This window comes from Dromaius novaehollandiae, chromosome 20 (genome assembly GCF_036370855.1).
Source record: "Dromaius novaehollandiae isolate bDroNov1 chromosome 20, bDroNov1.hap1, whole genome shotgun sequence".
Lineage (NCBI taxonomy): Eukaryota > Metazoa > Chordata > Aves > Casuariiformes > Dromaiidae > Dromaius > Dromaius novaehollandiae.
The window spans coordinates 11,371,291-11,396,769 of record NC_088117.1 but is presented as its reverse complement, the minus strand read 5'-3'; the positions used below and the strand labels follow the sequence as shown (position 1 = coordinate 11,396,769).

The following is a 25,479-nucleotide window of genomic DNA, read 5'->3' as shown; positions in this document are numbered from 1 at the left end:
ATTCAAGGACAGCTTTTTCTCTTTCTGCCCATGTCAGCAATCAGTCCAAACCAGTTATTACAAAAATACATACTTGCAACTTTAAATACAAGCCCAACTTTGACTATGTTATTGCCTGGGAGTATAGGAAGGTGGAGTGAGAAGGGTCGTGAAAGGCTGCTGCAGAATGGAGCAATGGATCCAGCAGGAACTGCTCAGCTGGCCCCTGGGTCTAGGCAGTCCTTCCCCCTCCAACACTGCTGCACTGGCTTTATTATTTTATTATTTTATGATACCCTTTAGATAAGGGAGGGGATGGGTGAAATGCCACCTAGGCATTTTGGTATTACGTTAGCATGCAAGCTAGTGGCAATGCAGAAGGAGGTTGCCTGACCCCTGGTAGCAGCTGAGATAAGCAGCACAAGTGAATGGGATGGCTGAAATTCCCATCCTTGGCTCTTCTTTAACAAGACCTATAAGCCAAGCACAATCCCTAAGGAAGAGCCTCTAAGCCTGAAGGCTATGCTTGTGGACCCTAGAAAAACAGTGGGCTCATCTGCACTGCTGAGCACCACCGTGAAGCCAGTGGGTACTCCATGCCCACCCAATCCCTTCTTCTCTATAAATACATCTGGTATCTTACTTGTCACTGAAGAGTAGCTGCTTGCTAAATTATGGGATTAATGCTGCCTGTACTGCTCCTGTCCTCTGCATATTTTGTGTTTATAGCTAAATCCTTTAGTGCATAAGGTTGGCCAGAGTTCAGCTCCCAGCCAGATGTTGCAGCACATGGCGGTACCTCAGCCCGCTGCAGACACTTCCACCTGTGCTGTCCCACATCCCGAGCAGCAGAGCAGCTCCTGCCACCGGCTAGCGTGAGCAGAGCCCGGCCTGAAGTCAGACCTAACCAGAACACTGAGTTTTCAAGAAATGTAGCTTCTATTTCTCAGCAAATATATTTAATTCCCTCAACCCACTACACTTCCAGTATGGATTCCAAAGCAACACTGGACCCCACAGAGCAAGAAAGACACAGAAGTCCACAAGATCTCTGGTGGCATTTTACAAGTAACGACACGCTGTGGGACAGTAGCATGGAGAGGGACAAAGTCCTGACTTGCATGAAGGGCACGGTATGTTTTATCAGCCAGCTAATAGGCAGTGCGAACATAGCCTTTGAGGCTGTGGAAAGGAACTAGTTCAGAGGGAGAAAACAGGTATCAAAGGGAGCGAGAGCAGTTCTTGTGCTGCCTGCCACCAAGTCGAGAGGCAGCCGTGCTTTGGTGCTGCTGTCATTGCAGACTGCTTCAGAGATGCTCAAAGGCTGCTGATTTTGCTCACTGGAGCTCATCAGGCAGCAGGTTTGTAGAATACAAAAGATGGTGCAGTATTTTGAAGCAAAGCACCAAGAGCTCTCTTATCTCAAAACTATCAGTGAGGGGACGATTAGCTGAAACCATGCAGCTACACTTCCCTGCTCTCCTCTGATTCCTCTAATTTAATCATTTCTGTCTTTCCTATAAGCAAGAAAGCAGCTCCCTCTAGTGATACAAAAAAATGTGAAATCAGCAGTTAAGAGGAAAGGTAATTTTATGTATGAATATGTTTTCTTTGTGCTCCAGGTTAAAATTCTGCATTTTAAGAGCAATGGATAGCATTCTGTTTGCTTTCCTAATGCTAGTTACTTCAAACCAGTATCTATGCTGGAGCTTCAACATTTAGAAAATACTTGTTTAACATGAATTTCAGTTTATACCTCCTTCTTTCTCCAATAAAGAAAGGAAAACTAAGAGTCTGGCTCACTCAGGTGAGCTTTCTAGTTTGTAAGCCAAACACAAAGCTGTAGGAATGGATACAGGGAAAATGGCTTTAAAAGCATCCAGTTCCCTTATTTAATAGCCATATAGACAACTTGGGTACTGGGCCGTAGTCAGAGGATGTGCTGCAGTATCAAAGAAAACAGAGCTTAGCTCCCTGTGGAAGAGACCTGATGGTCCAGCAGCAATAACGGGAAGGTTTTATGCAGTGGTGTCTCTGAGATAACGAGGTGTGCAAACTGCTTCCTCGTCAGCTCACTTTGTTGCACAGTTTTCTGCCTAAACTGATTAGAGATGCATGCAGCAGCTACGTGGACTACTCTCCAGCCATCTGCATGGAGATGATTTGTGTTGATCACAGCACGTGCTTATTGCGTTTGCAATTGTGGATTTTATACTAGCTGTGTTTAAAAAGAAAGTTCAGCAGCTCAGGAGAGATTCACTGTCCTGTTCCAGGCAGTAAATAGTTACAAATATTTCGTGAGCATCTACTTCTTGTAGTATGTTTTATTATGTTTGAAAATGAATTTTGTTATTTTGCCAAGTGTGTTTACTACAGAAAATTTTTAATGCCTTTGGCATAGCAATTAAGTTAGGTGATGCATATAGCTTTTAAAGTAAATATTTATGTTTTGCAGCAGTCATATAATTACACATCATTATGCTGCATGTGCACAGTGACTTCTTCTGTGAAAGCGAGCAGAACCAACCGAACGGCAGACAATGCAGCCCTGCGTCTCAATACCCTTTCACTGAGAAGGGTGGTGAACAGAGCCACTTGTGACCCATATTTCAAAACCGCATTGTCTTCAAAATGATGGTACTGTGCCTCATCTGCAGCAACATGTCCCTTCATTGGAACCGCTGGCTTGCAAGGCAGCCTTGGGTTGAACCCAAACGCTGTCAGCTCCTGCCAATGCAGGAGAAGGTAGTTTTCTCCTGGCATACAGCAGCTCCTGTTGTTCAAGTGGTGAACGGCGGATGGCAGGGTATTTTTGCCAGATAACTAAGAGCACCAGATCTGGGAGCTATTAATGCTAAGTAAGTACAATGTCTTTGCTTATGGTAAACTGTGCAGACAACAGACTTGTTGTCCAATCACATAAGATGCCCTCCTGTTCCCAGGGGGCTGGGGCGAAGCATAGTAAACAACGCTGGCTTCTCCACCACCTCAAAATCCAATATTACTTATAAAATTTTGTGGGGAAAACAATGAGGAATCCTTAATAAGAGCAAAGGCTTTTTGTAAGTACTCTCTTTGAGGAAAGGTTATCTGATCTTGTTCTTTTGTGTCTGAAAAGCCCTTAAAACAATGCACCATCTGCTACTGTTTGGTAGGAGCAAGCAGAGATGCTTCAGACAGAGGCCTGTGAACTACTGCGTGCTGTTTAACCCCTTCGGCAACAAACTTTCCCTTGTTCCTACGAAAGCGTTTGCTCTGCGGAGAAGTGGCAGTGCCCTGCGCGCTACCCCGGCTTGGCCGGCCTTGCAGACGCCCGACGGAGCTCCCCGTTCTGTCTGCGTCCTTCCCCAACCCCACGAATGTGCTGTGCCTCGGTATCCCTTGCTGTACGAGTGGGATGATATCCCACGCTTGTCTGACGTGGTAATTATGAGGAGTTAATTGCAAAGCTCCTTGAGACCTTCAGATGAAGCTGCAAGGGGCTGCAAATGGCACTGATCTGAGTTATGAAGGACTATTCGTTCTATGAAACAGCATAAGAAATAACCCTGGGAGGGTGCTGAATAACCACTGCACTCTGTGGCACTTTGGGAAATGCCGTCTTACCAAAGTCCCGCTCAAAGCCGCCTTGAACCTCCGCGCCGGTGGGCAGGGGGGCAGAGGGTCCCAGCGTGCGGCTGCCAGGCGTCCCCAGGCTGGCCGCAGGGCATCGGTCTGCGATTTCCTCCCGAGTCCGGGCGTTCAGGGCAGCCTCCCGCGGGCAGCGAGTCCCCGGAGCTGCGGGTTCCCTCTGCGGGCTGTGGTAAGGCAACAGCAAAAATTGCTGAGACAGTTTTTGAGGTCATGCATGAGCATAAACAATCTGTTGAACTAAAACAAATGGTTACTTCATTTTAACAAAGCTAGCGTTTATTAAATTTTGTCGAATACAAACAAAAGACTAACTGAGAAGTCATACCTGCCGATGCACCAAGTTCCCTTTCCTGTACCTAGGTGATGCTGGGAAAGCTAACAGCACTCTTCATTACCTGCTCTAATTACTGTGCTGAAAGAGCTGGATTTTGTTCAACCTGGGGGAAAGCAGAAACAAGAACCTCGCGGTTCTGCAGCTTAACTTCTTAGGGCTGTTGTACAATCTGTGCCGTTGTTAGTACTGGGTTGCACAATTAGCTCTGAAGCTTGGCAAAGCTCTCTGAAATCTTTTTATGCAAGGTGTTGTAGAAACGCAAAGTATCATTCCTGTTCCTTACATTTCCAGGCCTTGTGCTGAGGGTGGCTATGGCCCAGTTAAGACTTGCTGTTGATGTATGTTATTTAACATTGCAAACGATGTCAACGCTGAGGCCTACAGTCCTGCCAAAGATCTCAGCTAACTGCTTGCTCTTTGTTTTGATCTGTAGCTATCTGAACAAAAACTAAGCTCTCAACTAGGACCCACTCGTAGCTGGCATGCTGCAGTGGTGCAAGTTCTGCTGTGTCCTTTCTAAGAGCCAGAACAAGGCTTAGCTAAAAAGATTAGGAAGGAAGGTGTGAAAATGGGCATTTATTGTGCTGAAACACAGGCAGGGAGACTGAGACACACTGAAATGGTGACAGATGTTTTCTTCTTTATACAGAAAAATGAATGTGGATTTTTTTTTATCGGCAATCAGCTTAGGGAAATCTCATTTCATTTTTCTCATTAATAAGCTTTGCTTTGTTTTTCATGACCCAGAAACTGCTAAAATGATTAGAACAGCTTCCACTAACGCATGTCTTGGATGTTGTCTTCAGAAAGTGGGAGCGAAGGTGGGTGAGTGAGAAAGAGGGGAGGTAACAGGGACTTCTCATAAAGCAATTCTAATATTTGTTGGGCAAATACAGAAACAATGCTCAGTGTATTTGTGTTGTGTTGGTTGCTTAGTCAACTCTGCTGTTGCTTTTGGCTCTTAAACACCTACTTCCCATTACAAATACCGGTGCCAAGGCCCCATCCCAGCCTTGCCGATTCCTGGGCAGTCTCGCGTTGCCGTCAGCGGGAATCAATACAGACTCCCCAGAAAACCTTGTGATTACACAGGTGCGATCAGCAACCCCTCTCATCCGAACACAACCAGCTCTGCTGGGGGCATAAATTATCCCAGCTGCAGCACTCTGGATTTGCCCCAGCTAGAGGGGCAGCAGCCGCGGGGCCGCAGCAGCGAGCAGAGCTGTGACCTGGCGCTAACCGTGCCAGGACCTCGGGCCTCTGCTGCCCATCGCCTGCTCTGCCCCAGCCTACGGGCTGCTCTGCACACTTCAAAAATGAACTTACTGCAAAAGTATCACGAACTTCTTGACATCCAAGAGCTGCCGAAGGTAACAGAAAGCCACCTTTATAGGCAACCGAATCAAAACAAGACTGAGATTGCATAAACGTTTTCTGGCAGTTTGAAGAATTCCCATCAGTGAGTCATCTGCATTAACAGCAAATCTCCGCCAGCCGCCCCTGCGGACGGCAGAGCGGCCGCGCGTGAAACGGGGACGGTGCTTATGGAACGGTGCACCTGCGGGATTTCTTGCATGAACATGAATCACTGCTTTCACAGCTATAATTAAACATGTAAACACAAAACTGTGCTGTCGAAACTGGCTGTGGGTAGGATCATGTTCAAGTGCCTTAATTTTATAGCGTTGGATGTGTTGTATTTGTGAATGAAGCTGGCAAGCAGTCAGCTGTTAACAGGTGGCTTTGTTTAAATGAAGTCTTTTTGGGAGAATATTTATTCTAGCCAAATGTGGACTCATAACTCACTAACACTGGTAGTGTCCTTTATATCATATATTCTTTTTATGATCCCTTTACTGCAACTACTGCTGCGTTAGAGGGAGCACTCAGCTCCCAAGGACACAAGTCTGGAGCTGTCCACAGCGCTAGCAGCACTGTCCACTGCCCATCTCTAACTGCGGTGATATTTTATCTGCAGGTATCTCTCTTCATCTCGTGAAGAAGCACTCGCAACAGGGTTGTAATTTATTGTTTGAAAGGTTTTATTGGTGACTTTTTTCCTGTGGTGCTCTGAGGACTTTGCTTGACTCCACTGCTCAAATGCATGGAGCTTTGCTTTCTCGGTAATTGCATTGCTGAGGAGATCAGTGCAATCTATCTTATCTCTACTTTGTCTGACGCTTGCCCGTTGCAGCTGAAGGGTTATTCCCATCGCGGTCCTCAGGGGTTCTGCACCCTCCCTCCATTACGGTGAATTAGAGCTGCATATAAACACACATGCATCAGGACAAGAGTAATAGACCCCACCATTTTTTTAAGGCTGGTGGGCTTTGCACCCCGAGGTATGGTGCGTCTGCAACTCCGATGCTTTCAGTGCATGCTCTGAGTGCTGAGCGCTCATGTTTTATAGATTTGCCATCTACTGTGACAGAACAACTCCATAATCCTTGCAACTGATCCCTCGGAGCAGAAATCAGTCCAACCTTTGTGACTGTAATAGTTGCACACAAAGAACAGGGTTTTAACTCTCTGTAATTCTAGTAATTACTGTTCATAACTTTGGTAAGCTGAGCTGTCTGGACTTATCTCTCCTGTTTTCATTTTCCTCTTGTTTGCTTGGAACTGCAAAGCTGTAAACAATCCTCTTAAAAAGAACGCTGTGCCATATCAAAGGCATTTTCTGTATGCATGGCAAAGTCCTGCCTTCAGTTAAAAAACAGTGCTCGTCTTTCCACCACAGCTTCCCGCAGTTTAATATTCAACCAGAAGGGAGCACCGTGATTCGCGCGGTGTGCTCCTGTTGCTTCTCCCCCCCTCTGCCTCGCAAGGGCCCAGCCTGCCCTCCGACTCCAGCACAAAGCCACCAGCCCTGGTGCAAGGACTCTGCATTTGCCTCTCTGTAAATAAGATTGGAAATTGTTTCACTTCCTTGGCCCTTCTGAAGAAAAGGCAAAGCTAAGCATGAGACCGTGGCCTTTTGGGTTAATTCCTCCTTGCTCCTCTCACAGGAGGAGCAACGGGCCAGGACAGATAGCTGCCACGGCCACTTCGGTCCCTCCTCGGTAATGCCTCTGCAGGTTGTATGTAATCTTCAGGGACTGGGGGATTTACGCTCTAAGGGAAGAGCTCTCTGCAGAGAGACGTGTGGTCTGTGCTGGGACTCTGTGGCTTTGTTGTTCTCTGATGGCTGGACAGAGGTAGGGTTTGATCTGGGTTAACTATTACTTTTGAGCTGACAGTTCCCTTCGTGGTTCTCCTTGTGACCAGAGATGACCCATCTAGGGGCAATTATACAAATACGTCTTTGCTCTCTAAGATACAGGTTAAGAGCAAAGGGTTTACTATTTACTGTCAGCTACATTAAACATTTAATTAGCATAGGCTGACTGAAAACTTAACCTACATAATGTAATCCTTTTTCTAAACTTCCTGTTTCAAAACATGTTTTTCCATAATTACCGTGCTCTGCCATGTGTCTGCTTCAAGGAAACTTAACATTTGTGAGTAGGTGTTGCTACACATACACACAACCTGTAGAGCTGCAGCAAACATAATTTCTCACCCACTTCTGGAGTAGGGTGAGTGAAAACAATTACTATAAATGAATTTATAGTATTCAGTTGATTAAATCTCGCTTTAATCCCCTGCAAAGAGGAGATCAGCGGAGATTTAACTAGGTACTCGTAAAGATAATCAAGTCAATGCCATATGTTAAAATACCGGGGGAGAAGGGAGGTGAGATCTGCATGGTACTTTTCAGGCACCTTTACGTTGCACTAACGATACTTCGCTTATTCAGAAATGGACTCACAGAACAGAGCACTTCCCGCACTCGTTGCGGCGCTGATGTCGGGCCGGCTGCCGCGAAGGGAGGCGGGCGGCGGTTCCGTGCGCGCCCCGCGGCGGCGGCGCCCTGCGGCGACACCTGGCGGGCGGCCCCGGCGCCGCCGGCCCCACTGGGCGCTCCCCCCCCCCCCCCCCCCCCCCCGCCTTTGGGGCTTTAGCTGGTCCACGGCGGCTGTTTTTTTTACCCGATTTTACCGGGTTGGGAAAAAGCGAGGCCTCCCTCAGGCAGCTCGGGCAGTGCCTTGGCTGCCGCGTGAGCAGCCTGCGCCGAAATCGCTCCCCCTTCAGCTCCCCGTCTGCTTACAGAGCTGGGAGGTTGCATCTAGGGCAAAACTTCTGTAGAGCAGATCCATCTCTCCTAAAAAAAGCACTTGAAACTTTGCTATTGATCTTTCAGCTCTCTGCAAATAGGTGGTTCCCTCTTTCAGTATATCTTGTGTCAAAATCTGCCTACTTGGCAATTCTCTGGGTAAGGGATAAAGAGCAGCCTGACTCCGGGCTGAAATGGTGCTATTCATTTTAACTGCACGTGCGTGTGGCACATTTAACAGAGAATAATATATCCAGATTTGTTTACCTTCCAGCGAGGAATCGGTGAGATAGAGAGACTGGGCTGGTTATTGGCTTTTCACGCAATAGGCTTATGTCCACCTCGGAGCCTTCATCCACCAGAAAACCTTTTAAAAAGACAAATGAAGGCCTTTAATAAATAAGCTCTTCATAGAAATGAAATGGCCCAAGCGTTGGCATTTATTCTCTGCCTATTTGTGTGCGAGCACGTAACTTCCATATTGCTGCTCTTATTCACAGGTTTCTAAGGACTTGGCGTCAGGCTTGCAATTCCTTTCTTTCTGCTGGGAAAACCCAGGCACCAGAAGGTGAAGTGATGTGTCCAGAATCAGTGACAGAGCCACAGAAAAAATTCATAGGTATAGTTTTTACAGGTGCAGTAGGGGAGGAGAAACTGATTAGAACATTACCCGAGATTCTCACTGGCACAACCTCCAACTTCAGTCCCATCTCTCCTCTCACAGGGGGACTGACTGACTGTTCAGTGCTAACCAAACACTCATATAAGGAAAGCCAGTCACTTCTAACACTTTGCCAACCTGATCTGAGGAGGTTGGCTGGAGTTTCATGGCCTCACTCATCCGAATCAACCGAGCAGCGTGCAGACCGAGCTCGTAGCCGCGGCTCTCAGAAGGTGCCCAGGCTGCCCGTGCTGCTTGCTCGGGGCTTGGCTCATCTCAAGACCAGATCTGTGAGCTGTGCAGAGGACAAGCCTGCAAAGCCTTGGGGCTCCTGCAGCCTCTCCCACCAAGCACTACAGGTCCAGCCTAAAGGAGCTACTTGTTAGAGATTTTCCAAGGCACTGCTGACTTCCAGTAGCCAAGGGGAAATCGGGCTCGAAGTTCATAGCTTTGAAGATCCTGTGCTACATTATTAGACTGTCCCTGCCGCATCTCATGTGCATGACCTACCTTTCAGCGTGTTGCTCAGGTCTTCCCCAGTGAGGAGATGTCTCTGTCTCGCACTACGGGTGATCCATGGTAATTCTTTGCCCACAGCACTCCCAGCAGACGAAGGAGCGTGTGCTGTTTTCTGTCTGTCCTGGACTGTTGTTCCCTCAGCGCTACCCACAAGGCTAATCCTGCCCAGTCCATGAAATTCTCTATCTGACGATACACACGACTCATTGAGACTTGGGGCTTCCAGAAGCATTTGTATCGTCATTGTCCTGTCTTGCTCGCCCTTGGATGTGTCTGGCTCTGAGTGAGAAGAAGATCCTTTGAAAAGGTCCCAAGTCGTCTGGGTCGATATTTTGTCAGCAGAGTCTTGAACCCTGCTTGTTGCATTCAGCCTCTTAGTTGCCAGCTCAACCTTTTCTACAAGTTCCCTGGACAGACTGTGTATGGCTTTCACGCGATCCTGTTTGTTCCTATATGGAGAAAGACCAGACGGCAAGTCCTTGGAGTCGGGTTTTGCATCCTGCCAAGGAAGGGAGCAGCTCTGTGGAGGTGTGTATAGAGCCGGGGCAGAGCGGTCCCTCAAACCCTCACATTTTGGAGAACTGAGAAACCAGCATTCAGATTCCAGTGGTGCTGGAGAAGCTGATGCCCCTCTCTTTTTAGATGGTTGAGCTGTTTTTAGAAGTGGATCCCTGTTTAAAAAAAAAAAAGGAGAAGCGTCAGGTTGTAAAGACAAAGTAGCAGTAGCCTTCTGCCCAGACCGGTACCCCCAGGTAAAGCACTTCATAAAAGAAAAAGAAAGAGATTTTCCTGTTTGTGGATACATTTGCCAAACACTAGGATGAGGATGGAGCATGAAGTGCTCACAAACAGGGATAAGAATCAGAGTATTGCCAGGAGCTGGCAAGGAACAAACAAGGAAAGAGGCTAGCTAGGATGCTTTTCACGTCCGAGTACCTGCTTCTGGGCCTTTTGCTTAGCAGGGAGTGGGATGTTTCATGCACCCAGGCCATAAAACTCCTCTCCAGGGTCCCACTGCTGGGCTGCTTCTGAAACAAAACTGACCATTAGTTGAGTGCTAAATAACTAGATAACGAGCATTTGGCTTTTGTTCCACTTAATAATCAGTCCACATAATCAGAAAATGGCATGCGCCAAGTAACAAGCCTGTTATTTTAGCTGAAGCAATGAAGATTTCCAGGCTTTTGACCCTGAAGTCAAGGGATCTAGCCTTACTAATGAGCCCAGCAGTTCTTGCCATAATTAGAAGTTAATTGCTCTATTTTTCCAGATAAAACTCCCTCTCCCTGGCACTTCAAAGCATTTGTATGAAGTGTTTCATCTCCTGCACAGTGCTGTAGTGATCAGGACTGAGGGATTTTCAGTCTGCCACTCCTTTACGACTTACTTGCTCAGGTTTATGCTGAGGGCTTTCTTCTGCAGAAGCTGTTTCCTTGATGAACTTATGCGTCTGCTCAGAACATGTTTTCTTTCCAAAAGCTTCTTTCTGTTTCCTGTATACTTCTTGTAACCTCTTATTTCTCATCTCCATGGCCTGCACCAAAGACTTCTTCTCTTCCAGGCTTTTTTTCTTTCTTTCTGCATTCTTTCGATATATAAACTCTTGAATAATTTCAGGGCTGTAGGGGTGAGGCTTTTTCATGTTTGCCCTCCTCTTTGAAGGGTGGTTAAGGTTTTCCTTTTCAGACCCTTTCTGTGCCGGGCTTCTTGAGCCTTTCCGTCTTTGAGGAGAAGTGCTTTTTCCTCTGCTGCGGTTTCTGTACTCGGTTTCAGCTCTTATTAATGAAGATCTTGTCTTTTCCCCACTGAAGGCAGAGGGAGTCATGCCCTCAGCCCCAGGGGAAGGAGAACTGATCCCTAGGTATTGTTGCAGATCTTCTGCCTTTCCTTTTGCAGTATCTTCTGGGAGCCTGGTATTTCGGTGTTCATCATGATGTTTGCTTTGCAAATGTAGGTTCCTGAGTATCTGTTTTGTGTCCTCGTCTGGTGTATTTCTGCCCCTTTCAGCAGGCTCGCTGCGGGGTACCACGCAGCTTTTGAATTCAGGGCTTTTCCCCACGGGTTCGTTTCCCCTTTCTCTAGAGCTGTGTTCCCTCGCCGGCATTGCTGCAAATCCTCTACCAGGCTCTGTGAAAAGCATTTTGAAACAACAGTGGTATTATTACTTCAGTGAGGTATCAATTCCTGTCTTTATCATGTGCATCTCAAAACCTACTACCTACTGTAGGTCCGAAGACTATTTGCACGTGTGGCCCAGGCTCGTATATCTGCTGTAAAATCCTCGATGTTCGAGGGAGACGACAAGCCTGTGAGGGCCAACTTTGAAGTTGCATTGGCCAGTTGTACAAATGATGTGTACTCTGTGGCCCTTCGAGGTAAATATAATTCAATATACAAGTGAAACCCTTTATCTCAAATGTTTGCTTGTCTGTGTAGCCCAAGGAGATGTCAGCAGTCAGCCTTGGCTATAGGAAGGCCGAGGGAAGCTATACAGCTCTGCCCGGCAGCCCAGCCCGGCCGAGGAGCAGGCTATGCTGGTACGTGCAGAACGCCGAGCCAGTGCTGTGTCTTGTCTGACACTGCGCTGTGCTGGGGAGATGCACCCGGTGTTACCAACCCAGCGAGTCTGGGTTTGAGGACACCGTGCGTTTGCAGTGCCACCGTCTTCAAAGCCATAACAGATTCATTGGGCCAACTGACCGTGCACAACAGATTTAGTAATTGCACTGGGCAGTGGTTAGCCTGACAAGTGACTTTTTGCAAAATTCTTTGCAGATATCTGTTCAGAAGGGTTTTGAAACCATTTGTTTCATCTAGTTTTAATCAATGGTCAGCCTCTTGTTTGTTTGTTTGTGTGCCAAAACAGCTAATGTAGCAGCGAGAGGAAACTCTACCCAAGGTATTTGCAGTGATGTGCTCTTCAGCTGTGCTCTTCGGCTTTGCAAATTTAGGGGGTGGACCAAGCAACTTTCTAGCTAACTTCTGACCTTCTCTCCATGCAGAAGCTCCGGGTAGCTTCGTACCTGAAACAGAGGATTTGTATTGAATTATTATTAAAACTCCACAAATTCTTTGAAAGGAAATGTTTAAGTCTATTATAAATCTTTTCATTTGTGATTTCCAGGAATCACACTCAAGATGTGATCTAAAAAGTTTCAGTCAGAACAAGTTTAAAAAAAAAAAGCTGATGCTACTCTGAGGCAAAAAGTTTTGAAGCACTCAAAATTTGCAGCCAGTCACTCTGCTAGGGTCTATTTGCCATCTGACAGTTCATGAATCAGGTGAGGGCAAGACGTGAAGGTTCAGTAATTTCCTAAGGCTTTACCATTATCATTTATCACTTGTATCATGTTCACACGGTTGTTACAAGCTTTACTCAGAAACCAGTGGCTCCCAGAGTCCTCAAGAACGCGAGGAAGAGGTCAAGGCAAAGTGTTGAAGAGCATCATTCTCTGATGGCAGCTGCAGATAGTTGGTACTTGCTGGGTACCAACTAGCAGATTTGAGGATAGGAGGGAGAAGGATAATGACAGTATGATTTTCCTTGCGATTTCTTCAAGCTCACCAGAGTAAACTAATTCATTTTTAAACTGGTGAGAATCAGCAGGATGCAGTGTGCAAGAATCAATGAATGATACAGGACGAGGGACCATGTATAATGCAAAAATAAATGATGCAGCATGCAGCACAAACATTATTTTTCCTTAATATGTGGTGTCACATAATAGACAACATTTATCACCGTTTTACTTCATAATTTCAGATTGCATTCACAGCATGCCAATACTTGTACTGGCATAATTATGTATTTATAGCAAACGCTTCTCCAGCAGAAGGTGACTAAACAGATACTTGTTTGTTTTTTGCATGGAAATTTCCCCCCTCACATTTTCCCCAAAGAAAACACTTAAGCTTTGTTTTAGAGAAAAGACTTTACACATTAGTAGGTGTTGCCCTCAGTCCAAAGATACCTCTCAGTACTTAGTAAGAGTTACAAAATCAGTTGGCGGAGTCAGGCTTTTCTAGCTTCTCTTTGGTAAACTTGTCTCGAGCTGCCTGTGAGCAGCATCCCTGAAAATCGCCCGTTAGACAAGAAGCACTTTCAGAGGTTGGCTGGTTAATGGGCTTGTCCGAGATCCCCCTTTGCTTTGTTAGCAGCAGCTACAAGGCAAGGCAACAAACTCTTGGCCGACAGCCCTGGGCTCCAGACCATGGCCGGTGATGGAGACGCAGCCATCTGCGCCGGCTGAATTTGCAGCAGCCTCCAAGGTGTGCGGCCGTGTTAGGGGTGACTGGCTTTGCTACCACCTCTGACGGCTCATCTTTCCCTAGATCTGTGCAGTTTGGTGTATGACAGCACAACGCACAGAGGCAACTCCCAAAATCGATTGGGCTCAGGACAAGTCAGACCTATCGGTGTTTTTAATAAAACACCTTGCTGTATTATTTTGCATTCTCCTTTAGCAGTAATAAAAATGCAGGTGGATGCAGGTGGTTTCTCTAAATGCAACAGATAAATTAATATGTGCACCTAACACTTCACGTCTCATTTCAGTTAAATCTTTTTTTATCTACCCATTTTTTATTAACTACAGAAACTCATGCCAAGAGCATGAACATTATGCCAAGTTCAAGAACAGCCTGAACTTCTGACGAAAACACTTGCTAGAAGGAAATGTTTTGATTTAAACAGTCTCCTGTTTTTCCCTACCTATGAACAGATGAATATTTTATAGCTGCTGTGACTTAATTTTTTGTTAACTACAGCAAATTTCTAATTCATCAAATTCCTGAGCACTCTGGCGCTGACCTCCCACCCGCCATTCATCTCGCCGCAGCCCTGCCGTGGCTCTCGCGCTGACAGAAACTAATAGCCAATAAAGACACCCTGACATTGGCAGTTACGATGATGGATGTTTCGTGTGGCGTGGTCATATTATGACCCACTCGCAGAGGAAGATCAAGCCATTTTTCAAACAATCCATTCAAACCAAAAAAGGAGGGAGAGGAAATTATTATATATTTCATGCATTTTAAATAGTGCTTGGGTAACAGAGCACATGATGCTGCTATAGTCGTAATTTCATCTGCACAGTATCAGATAGCTTAGATTTTTTTCTTTCTGTTCCCCACAAGTTGCATCTCTAATGCGTTTGACAGTATAAAATGCAACTGCTTTGAGGGACCTACATCCGTAGCACTACTGCTCTTTGCCTTGTTCCCTACAAAGTTTGAATGCAACCATTTCCAATGCAAAATGATGGCATTAAAATGGGTAAAATTACTTCAATGATTCAAACTTGCACTTAGAGATATAGTTCAAGGAAAACTGTGAACTGGCGGTGGGGACTCCTGCTATTGCTGCTGAGTGTGCAGTAAGGTCATGGATAATTCATCCAACTTTCCATGACTTTTATTCGGTCCCTATTTTGCGGGCCAGGAGATCCTTCCCTTTTGGTGGCTCTCTTAATTCACTAGACAACGCCAAACTGAATATGTGACAGACGCTCCTTCCCATCCAGGACAAATGGCTTATTTTTATTTCAGATGATTTTTAGACCTGGCAGGCCTGAACTTCAACTGCTGCAGGCAATGGCACAACACAGGTACCAAAGCCCGGTTCCCCGGTAGCGCTCGCTGGCGTGCCGTCGGCATGCAGCATGCAGTGAACCCTGTGCACGGGCGTGCGGAAGGGACTTGCCAAACTTCACCAAAATTCGGTGACAGAAAGTGGCAGCGGGTGGCCAGGCTGCTCCCCATCCCTGAGGCAGCAGCGTGAACAGCCGAGCCCGGCACCGAGCCTGTGCCCTCGCGCTGGCTGCGGTCATCTCCCCACCTCGAGCAACCGCTGCTTGTGCCAGTGGCTTTCTCCGTTGCTCGTTTGCCATGCCTGGGCCGGAGCCTTAACTGCGGGTGCCAGGAGTTGGTATTATTTTAATAACCAGCTAAAGGTTTTGCCAGGCGAGTGTCCAGCCACTGTCGTCCAGGCAGTTTTGTCTGTCATTTCTCATGATTTTCATCCTTACCGTTACCTGTCTCTGCTCTCTCCGGAACAGATGACCTGGGTGAAGGCTGCCTCTGGCTTTGTGTTCGAATTCTCCACGCTGAGCTTCTCTCTCCTTGCGCCAAAAGGAAAAACACAGAAAAAAAATAGTGTGTAGCTAAAATCAAACTGCCGACACGACAGTCACCAACAAACTGAACCCGTGACACAGATTTTGGGTGGCGGCTGCCAGCCACCTTTTCACAGCCAACTGTGCTCCTGGGAGCAACAGCAATTTCCCCTTCCCGTTTGCTGTGCCACGCTTCATGGGAAGCCCGCTCGGATTTAAAGGTGTCCCGAGGTGCCCGTTACCCCATGCACCCATGCGACGTGCCCTGAGCTAGCCGTGGGTGCAGCGTGACGCCTTCCCCTTTGGAGATCCAGACTAACCTTCTCTGCAGGATTCCCAGACGTCTGCACGCTTAGGCATGTTGCCTGTAAGGAACTGTTACGATACGGCATTGCTAACCTGGGGTCTGGAGGGCTTTTCTATCATCCCGCCATCGTCCAGGGATGCTAAGCTCTTCTCGCTGTGGTACTCCACACTCTTCATCGGGCAAGAGAAGAGCAGACCTCACATTCACAGCACTAAAACCTAGTAACCAAATAAAGATATTTGAAAGCTGTTAGGCTGCAAGACGTGCGTACGCTCGTCCTCCACAGCACCGAGCTCCTCCGTGCGTGGAAAGCAGCAGCAGGCTTCTCGGGGCAGGCTGCGGGACACCTGACTGCGGTAATATCCGGCAGAGCAGCTCTGACACGTGTCTTTCGGCTGCGGGGAGCGACCAGGCAAACGGAGCCGGCTGCCCCCGAACGGAGCATCCGCAGCCGCTGTGCCCGTGGAAGCTGGAGCCGTGCGAGAGGGACGATAGTGCCCCACGAATTAACACTAATACTATTATAGGAGTAAGAATTTAACAGGTACCGCTTTGCAGCTCGTCTCCTCTAGCCCGATGCAGTTCGGTAATCCCCCGTTGGGGAAGGGTCAGCGGCTGGGCTCGCCTGGCAGCCCAGGACAGTCCCTGCTCTCGCATCCAGCCGTTACTCCCAGCGACCCGAGATCCTAAATCACGCTAAACCAAAGTGACAGGCCCAAACTTGGCAGCAAAGCAGGATGAGGAAGTCTAATAATATTTGCTTTCAGATCCACATTAGTTCTACTGTATGAACGGTTAAATCCTCCGTAATGCCTCTGAACTACACGATTTCTGCTCTAAATCACCTGCGATGCCTCTCCGTGCTGCTATTTCCCACGTGCTGCCATCACCCGCTTCGTGCTTTGTGTCTGGCGAAGGGCCCAACATGCAGCATCGTGGCAGCCCCCATGCCGGCAGGTCGAGAAACGGAGTAAAATACCGGGAGAGCAGCAGACCTGCCGAGGGCTCCTCTCGCGGGTCCTCGGGGAGGCTCCAGGCCACCCAGTCCCTCTGTGTACCTGCTCCTGGGCTAAGAAACGCAACCAGAGACCAAAAAGCTGCTGGTGCAACTGTGCTGTTTGCAGCGTGTTCCTCTGCAGCAGAGAGGACTCAGTGCTTGGGAGGAAAGGGGAGAGGGGGGTGTTTTTGCAGCAAATTCTTTACTGTTGCATGGAAAGAAATTTATGAGTTTGTGCCTGATGGGGAGTAAATCCAGTGGAGAAGCGAGCTCAGAAAGCGGGTAGGTACGGATAGCACCGGGAGGCCTATAGCTCCCTGCCGCGCTGCAGAAATGAATGAGTTTAGTGCAAGGACATGGTTGCTGCCAGCGTGTACCAAGGCGTGGGGTGGGAGCTGTGCGGTTAGCTATGCTGCCACGCCAGAGCACTGGGAGGTAATACCCCGTTTCAGCCTTGCTCCAAAGATGCTACTAACCTCTGTAGGCTGGAGCAGGAGGAGCAGAAGCCACTTTGCGCACTGCTCGCTTTTGCCGTGGCTCCCTGGTGTAGGCGGCATTTGGGCACTTCTGCTCCCGAGCTGCCTCTCGCCGGTGCCGCCTCTGCTCCCGGATTCTCTCCTTGAGTTGCTCCAACTTCTGCGAGGGTGATTTCTTCCGCGCCTCCTCCAGCTCGCGACCGCCGGGCCGGCTGCCGGGCGGGAGGCAGGAGACGGGGAGCGGTGCCGCTGCGGGGGAGCGGGACGGGTGGTGCAGGACGCAGGCCGGGTTTCCCATTTGTGCCATTTGACTTCTGGAATTTGCCAGGTCGCTGGAACTGTCCGTTCTCGGCGGGTCCAGGCTCTCTGCAGGAGACCACGTGCCGGCTGCGCCCGCTCCATCCTCGGCCTCCCGGCCGGCCGGACCGCAGCGTGCCGAGCGCGAGCATCCCTCCCGGGCGAGAGGCATCGCTCCGGATGAGCCAGAGCTCTCAGAGGAACCGGGCTGAGACCAAGCAGCAGGCAGGGCGGCACGCTTTCCCCTTCTTGGGAAAAAGAAAGACAAGATGGAGTATGCAGGGTGAATTATTCGATTCTTCACTAGATTTTGCTAATGAACAGCAAGTTGCGTTTCTAGGACACCCACTGCCGGTGGCCTCAGAGTCCCCGTAGGATCAGCATGTTGCCAAACACCAGGCAAATAAAGATAATATTGGGAAAGTGCAGAAGGAGCCCTGGTCTGGTGAGAGTTATTACAAGCGTGGGCGAAGGCAGATAGACTAACACAGAATTAATGTCAGGGCAATGGCTGTTCCCCTGGCTCGTTAGCCTTCCCGAGGGGGAAATGGTTTGGTGACTTTTTCTTTTTTTAGCAGAATAAGGTGCTAACCTTTCCGAAGTCCTGCATCCCAGAATTTTAAATCCCTTTGAAGCTACGTGTGCCTTGGCCTTTCCATCCCCTGAGCACTGCGTGTTCAGCTTGCTATTTACCTGCAGGCCGGAGGAATCTCGTTGCTCCTTTTCTCAGTCCAAGCTGTCTCATCTCCATCGCTCTCATGTTCTGCAGTGTGACCAAATTCTGTCAATGAGAGCCGAGAGTTTCCTTAGACAATCATTAAATTAACATAGTCCATTTTATTGGAGACTCTTCCCCATCCAGATCCAGCCTTTGGACATCAGGGTTGGATTTTGTTCGGAAGCAGTAAAGAGCCTCGGGCCTGGCCCTGCCTGCGCTGCAATTCTGGGATGGGAAAGTGAGTTTACTTTTTGGTGTAAAAGTTTCTGGTGAATAATTCAGCATGGTGCTACCCTGTCTCCATGCCGTCCAAGTGGGCAGGGCAGGCTGAATATCTGGTACCTGGCTTGCATGGGAATCCGTGCTGCCTTCAACACTGTCCCAGCTCCTTGAGCAGCCCCACAGTTAAGTGTTAAAGTCTGCTCTAAAGTGTGCACACACACAGTGCTGCCATCTAAAGCCAGGCCTGAACCTCCACCTCATCTTTCTCTCCTTAATTCAAGCAGCTCGGGAGCAAGCAGCTAGACTCACATACAAAGCCCTCGTGCTTAGGGAGGAAATAGCAGCCACAAACATTAAAAAGCTGGCAGCTTACACTGCTCCCAGCAATGACCTCTCGCAAGAACAAATGCCCATCAGATGCAAAAATCAGTCTGTTGTTTGGTTTTAGGAGTCCTGTGGAACTTTACAGAGCTTCCTGCTTTTCTCTTATTCTATTTTGCCACTTAACAATGATTTTAAACACTCTAGGTATTCACTGCAAAAATGAACAAGCGAAACACTGTGTTTACGTCGCTTCGGTTATGCCTAGGAAAAAGCTCTGTAGATAAAAAGCCCAAGTAGCTGCTGCTTTGCTGCAGCTGGTGGACATTAACGCTGCAGCTTTTGCCTGGGCTCTCTGCAGCAAGGTGCGACTGCCTGTGCTTTGTGAAAACCCCCGGGATCATTAATAGCTATCTGATGAAAATATACCCTTTCTTCCCTAAAGAGGGTTTTCACCTTCTCCTGTCACCTCCTGTTCCCTCCAGGACCAAAACAGCCCCCCCGTCTCAGCAATATTTCCCAGTAGCTCAGAACTCACCCAAGCTTTCTTCATGCCAGAGCTTTCTTCTGGCTGCCTGTGATTTGGCACAACTCCACATTTGATGATCAAATTTGTTTTCAATTCTCTGTAGCTGCAAAAAGGCAGATTTTTCTTTTGAAGGAAGACATATGCTTTTTTTTCTATGGCAGCTTTTTGCTGGCATACACTGCTTCTCTGATTAATTTTGTGCTCCTAGTTACTCTGTAAATACTGGCATGCCTGAGCATGTTCTGCGCGGTGTTTCCTACGGCAGGGAGGAATGCACCGGACTGGGAAGATAAGGGATGAAATCAGCTCTGTCGCCATTATTTACACTTCCCGCATATACGTGTGCCTTGGGGTTTCACCAAGCCCATTCTGATGTTTTTAAAAATGGCATAAGCTGGGAGTAACTCCGGGCAGGAGGGAATGTAACAGTGTGATGCTAGGGTCAGGCCTTGGCTGTGCAAGCAACACATGGATAATGTGGATAACAACATGTGGATAATATTATTCATCCATGCTGGTAACTGCACCATCACGACTGCAGCTGCTGAGCCTGGTGCAAACATCCCCCTGCCAAGGGGACAGCGGGGCAGCCGGGACTCGGCGATGCCCCAGAGCCGGGACGTCAGCTCTTATCCTGCCCTGGCTTCGGTCACAAGCGAGACAGACCTTTATGTGTTCTCGTCATTCACTTTGAGGAGTTTTGTGAAATTTAGTGAGATTCCTTGCTTTCCCCCTTATCCCCCTTTCGACCTTTAGAGGATGATTAAGGATGCTGTATGTTCACTGCAAAAAAGAACAAACTAAATGGCATTTCTATCGCATGACACAATTGCAGTCGCACTATCTCCGTGAAAGCGAGCTCTGCAGAGGCCACGCACGGGCGGTTGACAGGGAGCACTACGGGTGTGCGACAGCCAGCGTCCCTGAACCCCGCTTACCACCGCTTTGGCTTTCTGAAGACTCTTCCAAGCCAGGGCCACATCTGGGGAAAACAGATAAAAGAGGCGCTTTAGCATCTCTTCACAGCTGTCTTCACCGTCGACAATTTCCCCTCGTGCCCAGCCCAGAACAGTTTATAGAGCTGGTGGCTGCAATGCAGAATTGCTCCTGGAAGATTGTGTCTGGGCTGCTTTTAGCTATCACTGTTTTCAATGTGCATTTAATTCTGTTGGAGCCAATGCTTATTCAGCAAAATCTTCACTTACATTAGCTGGTAGTTTTGCATGTGTTTAGAAAATAGACTGAGCTGATTTTTCCCATTTCAGTCCTATCTGGTAGTACCAGGACTACTTGTGAATGGCTTCTTTCTAGACAGGGATGTGGCACAAGGGTAAATGTCCTGCTCTAGGCAACCACTACGCATCTAAACAGCCAGGAAAGTCGGCTCCCTCCCGCATCCCGTTACTGCCTGGTTTACACCTTACCTTTTGCAGCCTCGTCCATGGATGGAACGACCTCTTTCTTCCCTGAGGACCTGTGCAAAAGCGCCTAGAGAAGCGCTTAGAGAGGCTCTCTGGGAGGGCTGGGGTGTTTCTAGGGTGGTTAATCACAGAAACCTCCTCCAAAGGAGGGCACGAGAAAGAGCTCAGCACCGAATATCCCAGTCTCCGCCGCTTCCCTGAGCTGGGCCACCCGTCCCTGGCACCACCCAGGGTAAAGCAAACGTTCACCCGAGCCGAGTCCGCGGTCAGCCCCTGCCCATGAGCACGCCGAGGAGGAGGAGGCTGCGCGGGGGAGCCCCGCCGGCACGGCCAGCCATCGGCCGTCAGCACACCTTTGTTTGGGCTCCGCTCCGCAGGGCGACCGTAGCCACAGCACGGGGAGAGGCTGCTAGGAACCGTGAAGAAAGCAAACAGCAACGAGAGGAGCCCGAAGGCTGATCTCAGCTTGCAAACGTGTGGCAAGGCGCCAGCAGCTCTCTTGGCAAGGCTTCGCGTCCTTTCCGGGGCAGCTGGCATCCTGGCAGTGACTCGTCTCAGGGCCGGGTGGCCACAGAGGAGCAGGAGGACAGGAGCAGCTCTGCGCTTTGGGATGAAGAGAGAACAGGATGCTAGAGCAGGGGGAGAAACCAGACCTGCACGAGATCTCACCTCTCCATCCCAGGGCACCTCTCCATCCCAGGGCACCTCTCCTCCACCCAGGGCACCTCTCCTCCATCCCAGGGCACCTCTCCATCCCAGGGCACCTCTCCATCCCAGAGCACCTCTCCATCGCAGGGCACCTCTCCATCCCAGGGCACCTCTCCTCCATCGCAGGGCACCTCTCCATCCCAGGGCACCTCTCCTCCACCCAGGGCACCTCTCCATCCCAGGGCACCTCTCCTCACGCCTTTCGCTGTGGGCTCCTCCAGCCTTTGCTCCTGCTCTCAGCAGCCCTCTCTGTCACACCCGATCCCCTGGTTTCAGAAGAGTGGGGGATTTAATTCCAAATATTGGCTTTTATTTAGGGGGAAATGAAATAAAAAGGTTTCTAGTCTTTGTGATTGCAGAGAAAAGCTTGTGAATATGAAGTTAGTATAGGCTGAAGGCTCAGAAAAGGTAGATAGGGACAACTCCACCTGTGTTGGTGTGACACTTTTTAAAATGTCACAGGTTTTGAGTGTGAGTATTTGAAATCTGGGGTAGCCATTCTGCTTCTTCAAGTCTCCCTGTTTGCATCGTGGTGTTTGGGATTAATGGGAAGGAACAGTTTATCCAGCAAACAGCAGAGGGCAAACTCAGCTCGCAGACAGGAGACAGGAGGTGCCTCCAGTGCCGGGAGGCTCCGGCCTCCATCGCTGCCTGCGCGGCCCCGGGGAACCGCAGCTGCCGCTTGGTCGGAGACAGCTCCGAACGGGAGCAGCGGGAAAGCCCCGCTATCGCAGCGGTTCACTCTCCTTTTCTGTTTCGTACTTGGCCTTTTCACAGGGCATCTTTCTGGGGGGCTTCACGGGGCGGTGGCATCCCGGCTTGTGGCCTGCCAGCTCATGTCCCAGACCCTCCGGAGACTGTGGCTGCAGACGGCTAAACCGCCCTTAGGGCACAGCTCAGCTGGTGAATTTGCTCTGTCCTGTCTGCAAGCTGTCCATGCGTTGCTTGGAAAGGGTTGGTTTCTGACGTTCTTTGCCCCCAAAGTTACTCGCAGCTAATTCTTGGATCTGCACTTACAACCGAACCTACTACAACCATCGCATAATGCCAAGACTAGGGCGATCGTTCGATGCTGTTTCTGTTCCTCGATCGGATGATTCTTAGACATTGGTTTCCGGTGAAATTCTTCCATTTATGAATTTTAAATTTGTTTCCCACAAATATTTTCTCACATATGCTGAAGTTTTGCAGTTCCCAAGACTCTGCTTGCTGCTGGCTCTGAGATTCCCTGAAGGTACTTAAATAAAATAAAGACAAGCAGATAGGAATAGAAACATTTCTTGCTGTCCTCCAACAGTGACCATCAATTACTGCTGTCCTGGGGTGAATTTCAGCAAGGACCCTGAGCAGCGGCTGTGTGTCCCTTCCGAGGTCCCACCTCACTGCACAGCAGAGCTGGCTGATGTACTGCTTCACCAGCATTTTGGTTAATATTGGATTTGACTCTTGTTTCTGTTTTATGTCCTCAGTTATTTGTTCAGGCTATACGATGCTACTGATGTGCTTTAAGCAGCAATGTCAGTAGGTCTTTGTTATTACTGGAAAGTCCTTAGGTGGTGAGGCAAGATACTGACACCACATCCTTTCGTGTACATGGATCCCTGTGGTCTCTAAAGAAGTTTGCTTGAAGAAACAGACTCAGGCTGCTAATTTAATACATGTTACTGCAGTCTGTGCTCAGACATCTGCACTACCTCAGCTTTTCAAGTCTAACCAAGCAAGGAATTCCCAAGCTGCGGACCAGAGTTGCAAAGTTCCCATTTCGAGCTGTTCCCAGCCAACATTTTGGCCTGATTAGAGGTTCCAGTGCGAGGAATGCAGAGTTTGTCCCCAAGGGGAACCACAGCTATTCAGGGAGCCTAAGCGATAAGCGCCTTAATTACAGTCCCTGGGTTTAGAGGCGGCCGTTGTGCAAGGCAAGCTGGTGTGCTGAAGGGAGAGGACAAAGCAGAAATGCAAAACCTCAGCAGTGGGAAGGCAACTTTCAGCGAAGATCTGGCTTATGGGAAACTGTAAGAGTAACAGGAAAGTCCAGGGTTAGTCCCATGTCAGCTGGGTTCAGCCGACCAGGGCAGTGCCTGGAGCAGGCGTTCACGTGCCGCCCGGGCCGGGCTCTCCGCTGCGCGCAGGCGATGCTTCGGAAGCCCCTCGCCTCGGACCGGCGTCTCTTTTGGCACCCGTCTTCCCAGGCAAGCTGTCAGCCCCGGCGAGAGCCAGGAGAGCGACAGATTGCCAGCGTGTTGTGCTGCACATCTTGGAGTGTTAGACCACAAATCTGCTGAGAGATGAGGAAGTGAAACCTATAATTGGGCCAAATCCTGCTTCTGCAGCACGTGCAACTCCCCAGTCAGGGAGCCAAGTCTGAGCCGAGGCAGCCAGGAGCAAATCCATTTAGATCTGTGCTTTCGATCTGCGTGAGCAACATTAGTCAGTCGTGTATGATTCTGTCCTGCTGACTCCACGGCTCCTGTCACATGTCACTAGGACAGAAGCAGGCCCAGGGTTTTAGCCGGTGATGCATCAGCCCTCAAACACCAAATTTTCCCTGCAGAGGAACTCAGGCTGTCACCTACCAGTTTTGGCAGACTAGAGCACCCCAGGCTATGGCATACCCAGCGGCCGTCCTGCAAAAGCCATTTTAGGGTTATTCCGGGAAGGATATTGCAGGGGTTCTTGCAGCTCGGAGCCTGGGAAGAGAGATGCCGCTGACCCGGCTGCACAGTGTCAGCGTGCGGGTCCGCTGGATCTTCAGGGCACGCTTACACGCACAAGACGAAGGGGGACAAAAAGTGCCCAGCTCTGCCGCACCGTGGCATCCTCAGCTTCAGGGTGGTTTTCTCGCGTTTCAAAGGTAAAGGGACCTGGTAATTGCTCAGCCCTGTAGGAGACTGTTGGGAGCCTGGAGGCTGGTTTGACGCTGTTGAGGCTGCCGGCTCTCCTCCCAGTGTCTTTGGTTCCTGATATAGTGCACTGTCACCGCTTGGGAAATACTTACAGCAATAACCCACAATGCCTAGCAAAATTCAGGAAGTGCATATATATGTGAACCCCAAAAGAAATTGCTCCTAAGTCTGCGTGGTCTGCAACAGCTCCCTGTCGTGCAGTTATAGTTTTGTGCCCTCTGGATATCTTCCAGGGGTCTTAAAACAGCAACTCCGCTGTTCTGCAGCTGCGGCAGGTAGGTAGGATGCTCCTTGCTTTTTCATGTTAGTTGGCCCCGTGTGCTTAGCTTTGTGCGTCTTATGAGTTCCCTTACTGATGGGAAACATGTCCAGCTAAAAAGAAAGAAAATACTTGCTTGTTTTTTTTTTACAGTGCCTGACTAGGCAATTTATGTTGTAAAGCACTTTTCGCAATATTTCCCAGTTAGCAAACAATCAAAGCACAAATCTAGACTTCGGCTGCAAGCTGGATGTGACATGAATTTTGTAGCAAGCATATGGTGGGAAGAGGCAGCTCATTAAAATAAAGTGTGCTGTTCTGAAGTCTGACAGCCAAGGACTCAGTCCTACATCAAAGATCCGGGTATTTGGGTCCTTAATTCCCATGGATTTCGGGACATCATGGGACTGTTTGTTGCCTGTTTACTGCTACACTTCTGTATCTGGCACTTTAGTCTCCCCGTGCCTCAGTTCTGCATCAGCAATGAGAGGAAATATCCCTTCCCTTCTTAGCACTTTCTGGCTGACCAGGCTGTTTTGCACAAAGAACCCCTAAGATACAAACATAAGGAATGGATCGTTTGATCCTGTGGTTTAAAGGGTGTTAAACTCCTCACAGCCAAAGGATGAGCCTGAACCTGGCTGCAGAATTTTTGCTGGTACCACTGATCTTCCTTATTTTTCATTTAATCCTAACAGCTCATGCGGATTCCCATGTTTTTAGGAATAAGCAGATGCTTTCCCCATGGTGTATGTCATACACTCAGTTAATGCATTTTGCTAATCAACACGCAGAGAACTGCCCAAATGCAGAGAGCAGGCTGCCACCCCACTGCCCCAAGCCTGAGGAGCGATGTGCTGCAGCGAAGATGCTCTTCTGCAGGGATTTCAGCCAGAAACACAAGGAAATATGAAGCTTGTATTTTC

At 48.9% G+C, this 25,479-nt stretch overlaps 1 protein-coding gene and 2 long non-coding RNA genes across 3 annotated transcripts in view; all 3 read right to left on the bottom strand.

The window, feature by feature from the left end:
- The window catches only part of CCDC187 (coiled-coil domain containing 187), a 33,327-nt gene extending 23,374 nt beyond the window's left edge, over positions 1–9,953 (bottom strand). The window contains exons 1-3 of the mRNA XM_064524055.1: positions 9,274–9,953; positions 8,370–8,469; positions 3,586–3,776 (exon numbers count right to left, since the gene is read on the bottom strand). Coding sequence (XP_064380125.1) covers positions 3,586–3,776; positions 8,370–8,469; positions 9,274–9,526 — 544 coding nt within the window. The 5' untranslated portion in view covers positions 9,527–9,953. The remainder of the gene's footprint in view (positions 1–3,585; positions 3,777–8,369; positions 8,470–9,273) is intronic.
- Positions 9,954–10,675: 722 nt separating this feature from the next.
- Positions 10,676–15,922, bottom strand: LOC135330417 (uncharacterized). Its single transcript, XR_010392455.1, has 4 exons — positions 15,795–15,922; positions 15,309–15,401; positions 12,177–12,305; positions 10,676–11,409 (listed from the first exon to the last, which is right to left on the bottom strand). It is a non-coding gene; the product is annotated as an uncharacterized LOC135330417 (long non-coding RNA).
- Positions 15,923–17,550: 1,628 nt separating this feature from the next.
- On the bottom strand, positions 17,551–19,480 carry LOC135330416 (uncharacterized). The gene is made up of 3 exons (XR_010392454.1): positions 19,272–19,480; positions 18,166–18,253; positions 17,551–17,720 (listed from the first exon to the last, which is right to left on the bottom strand). It is a non-coding gene; the product is annotated as an uncharacterized LOC135330416 (long non-coding RNA).
- Positions 19,481–25,479: the final 5,999 nt, after the last annotated feature.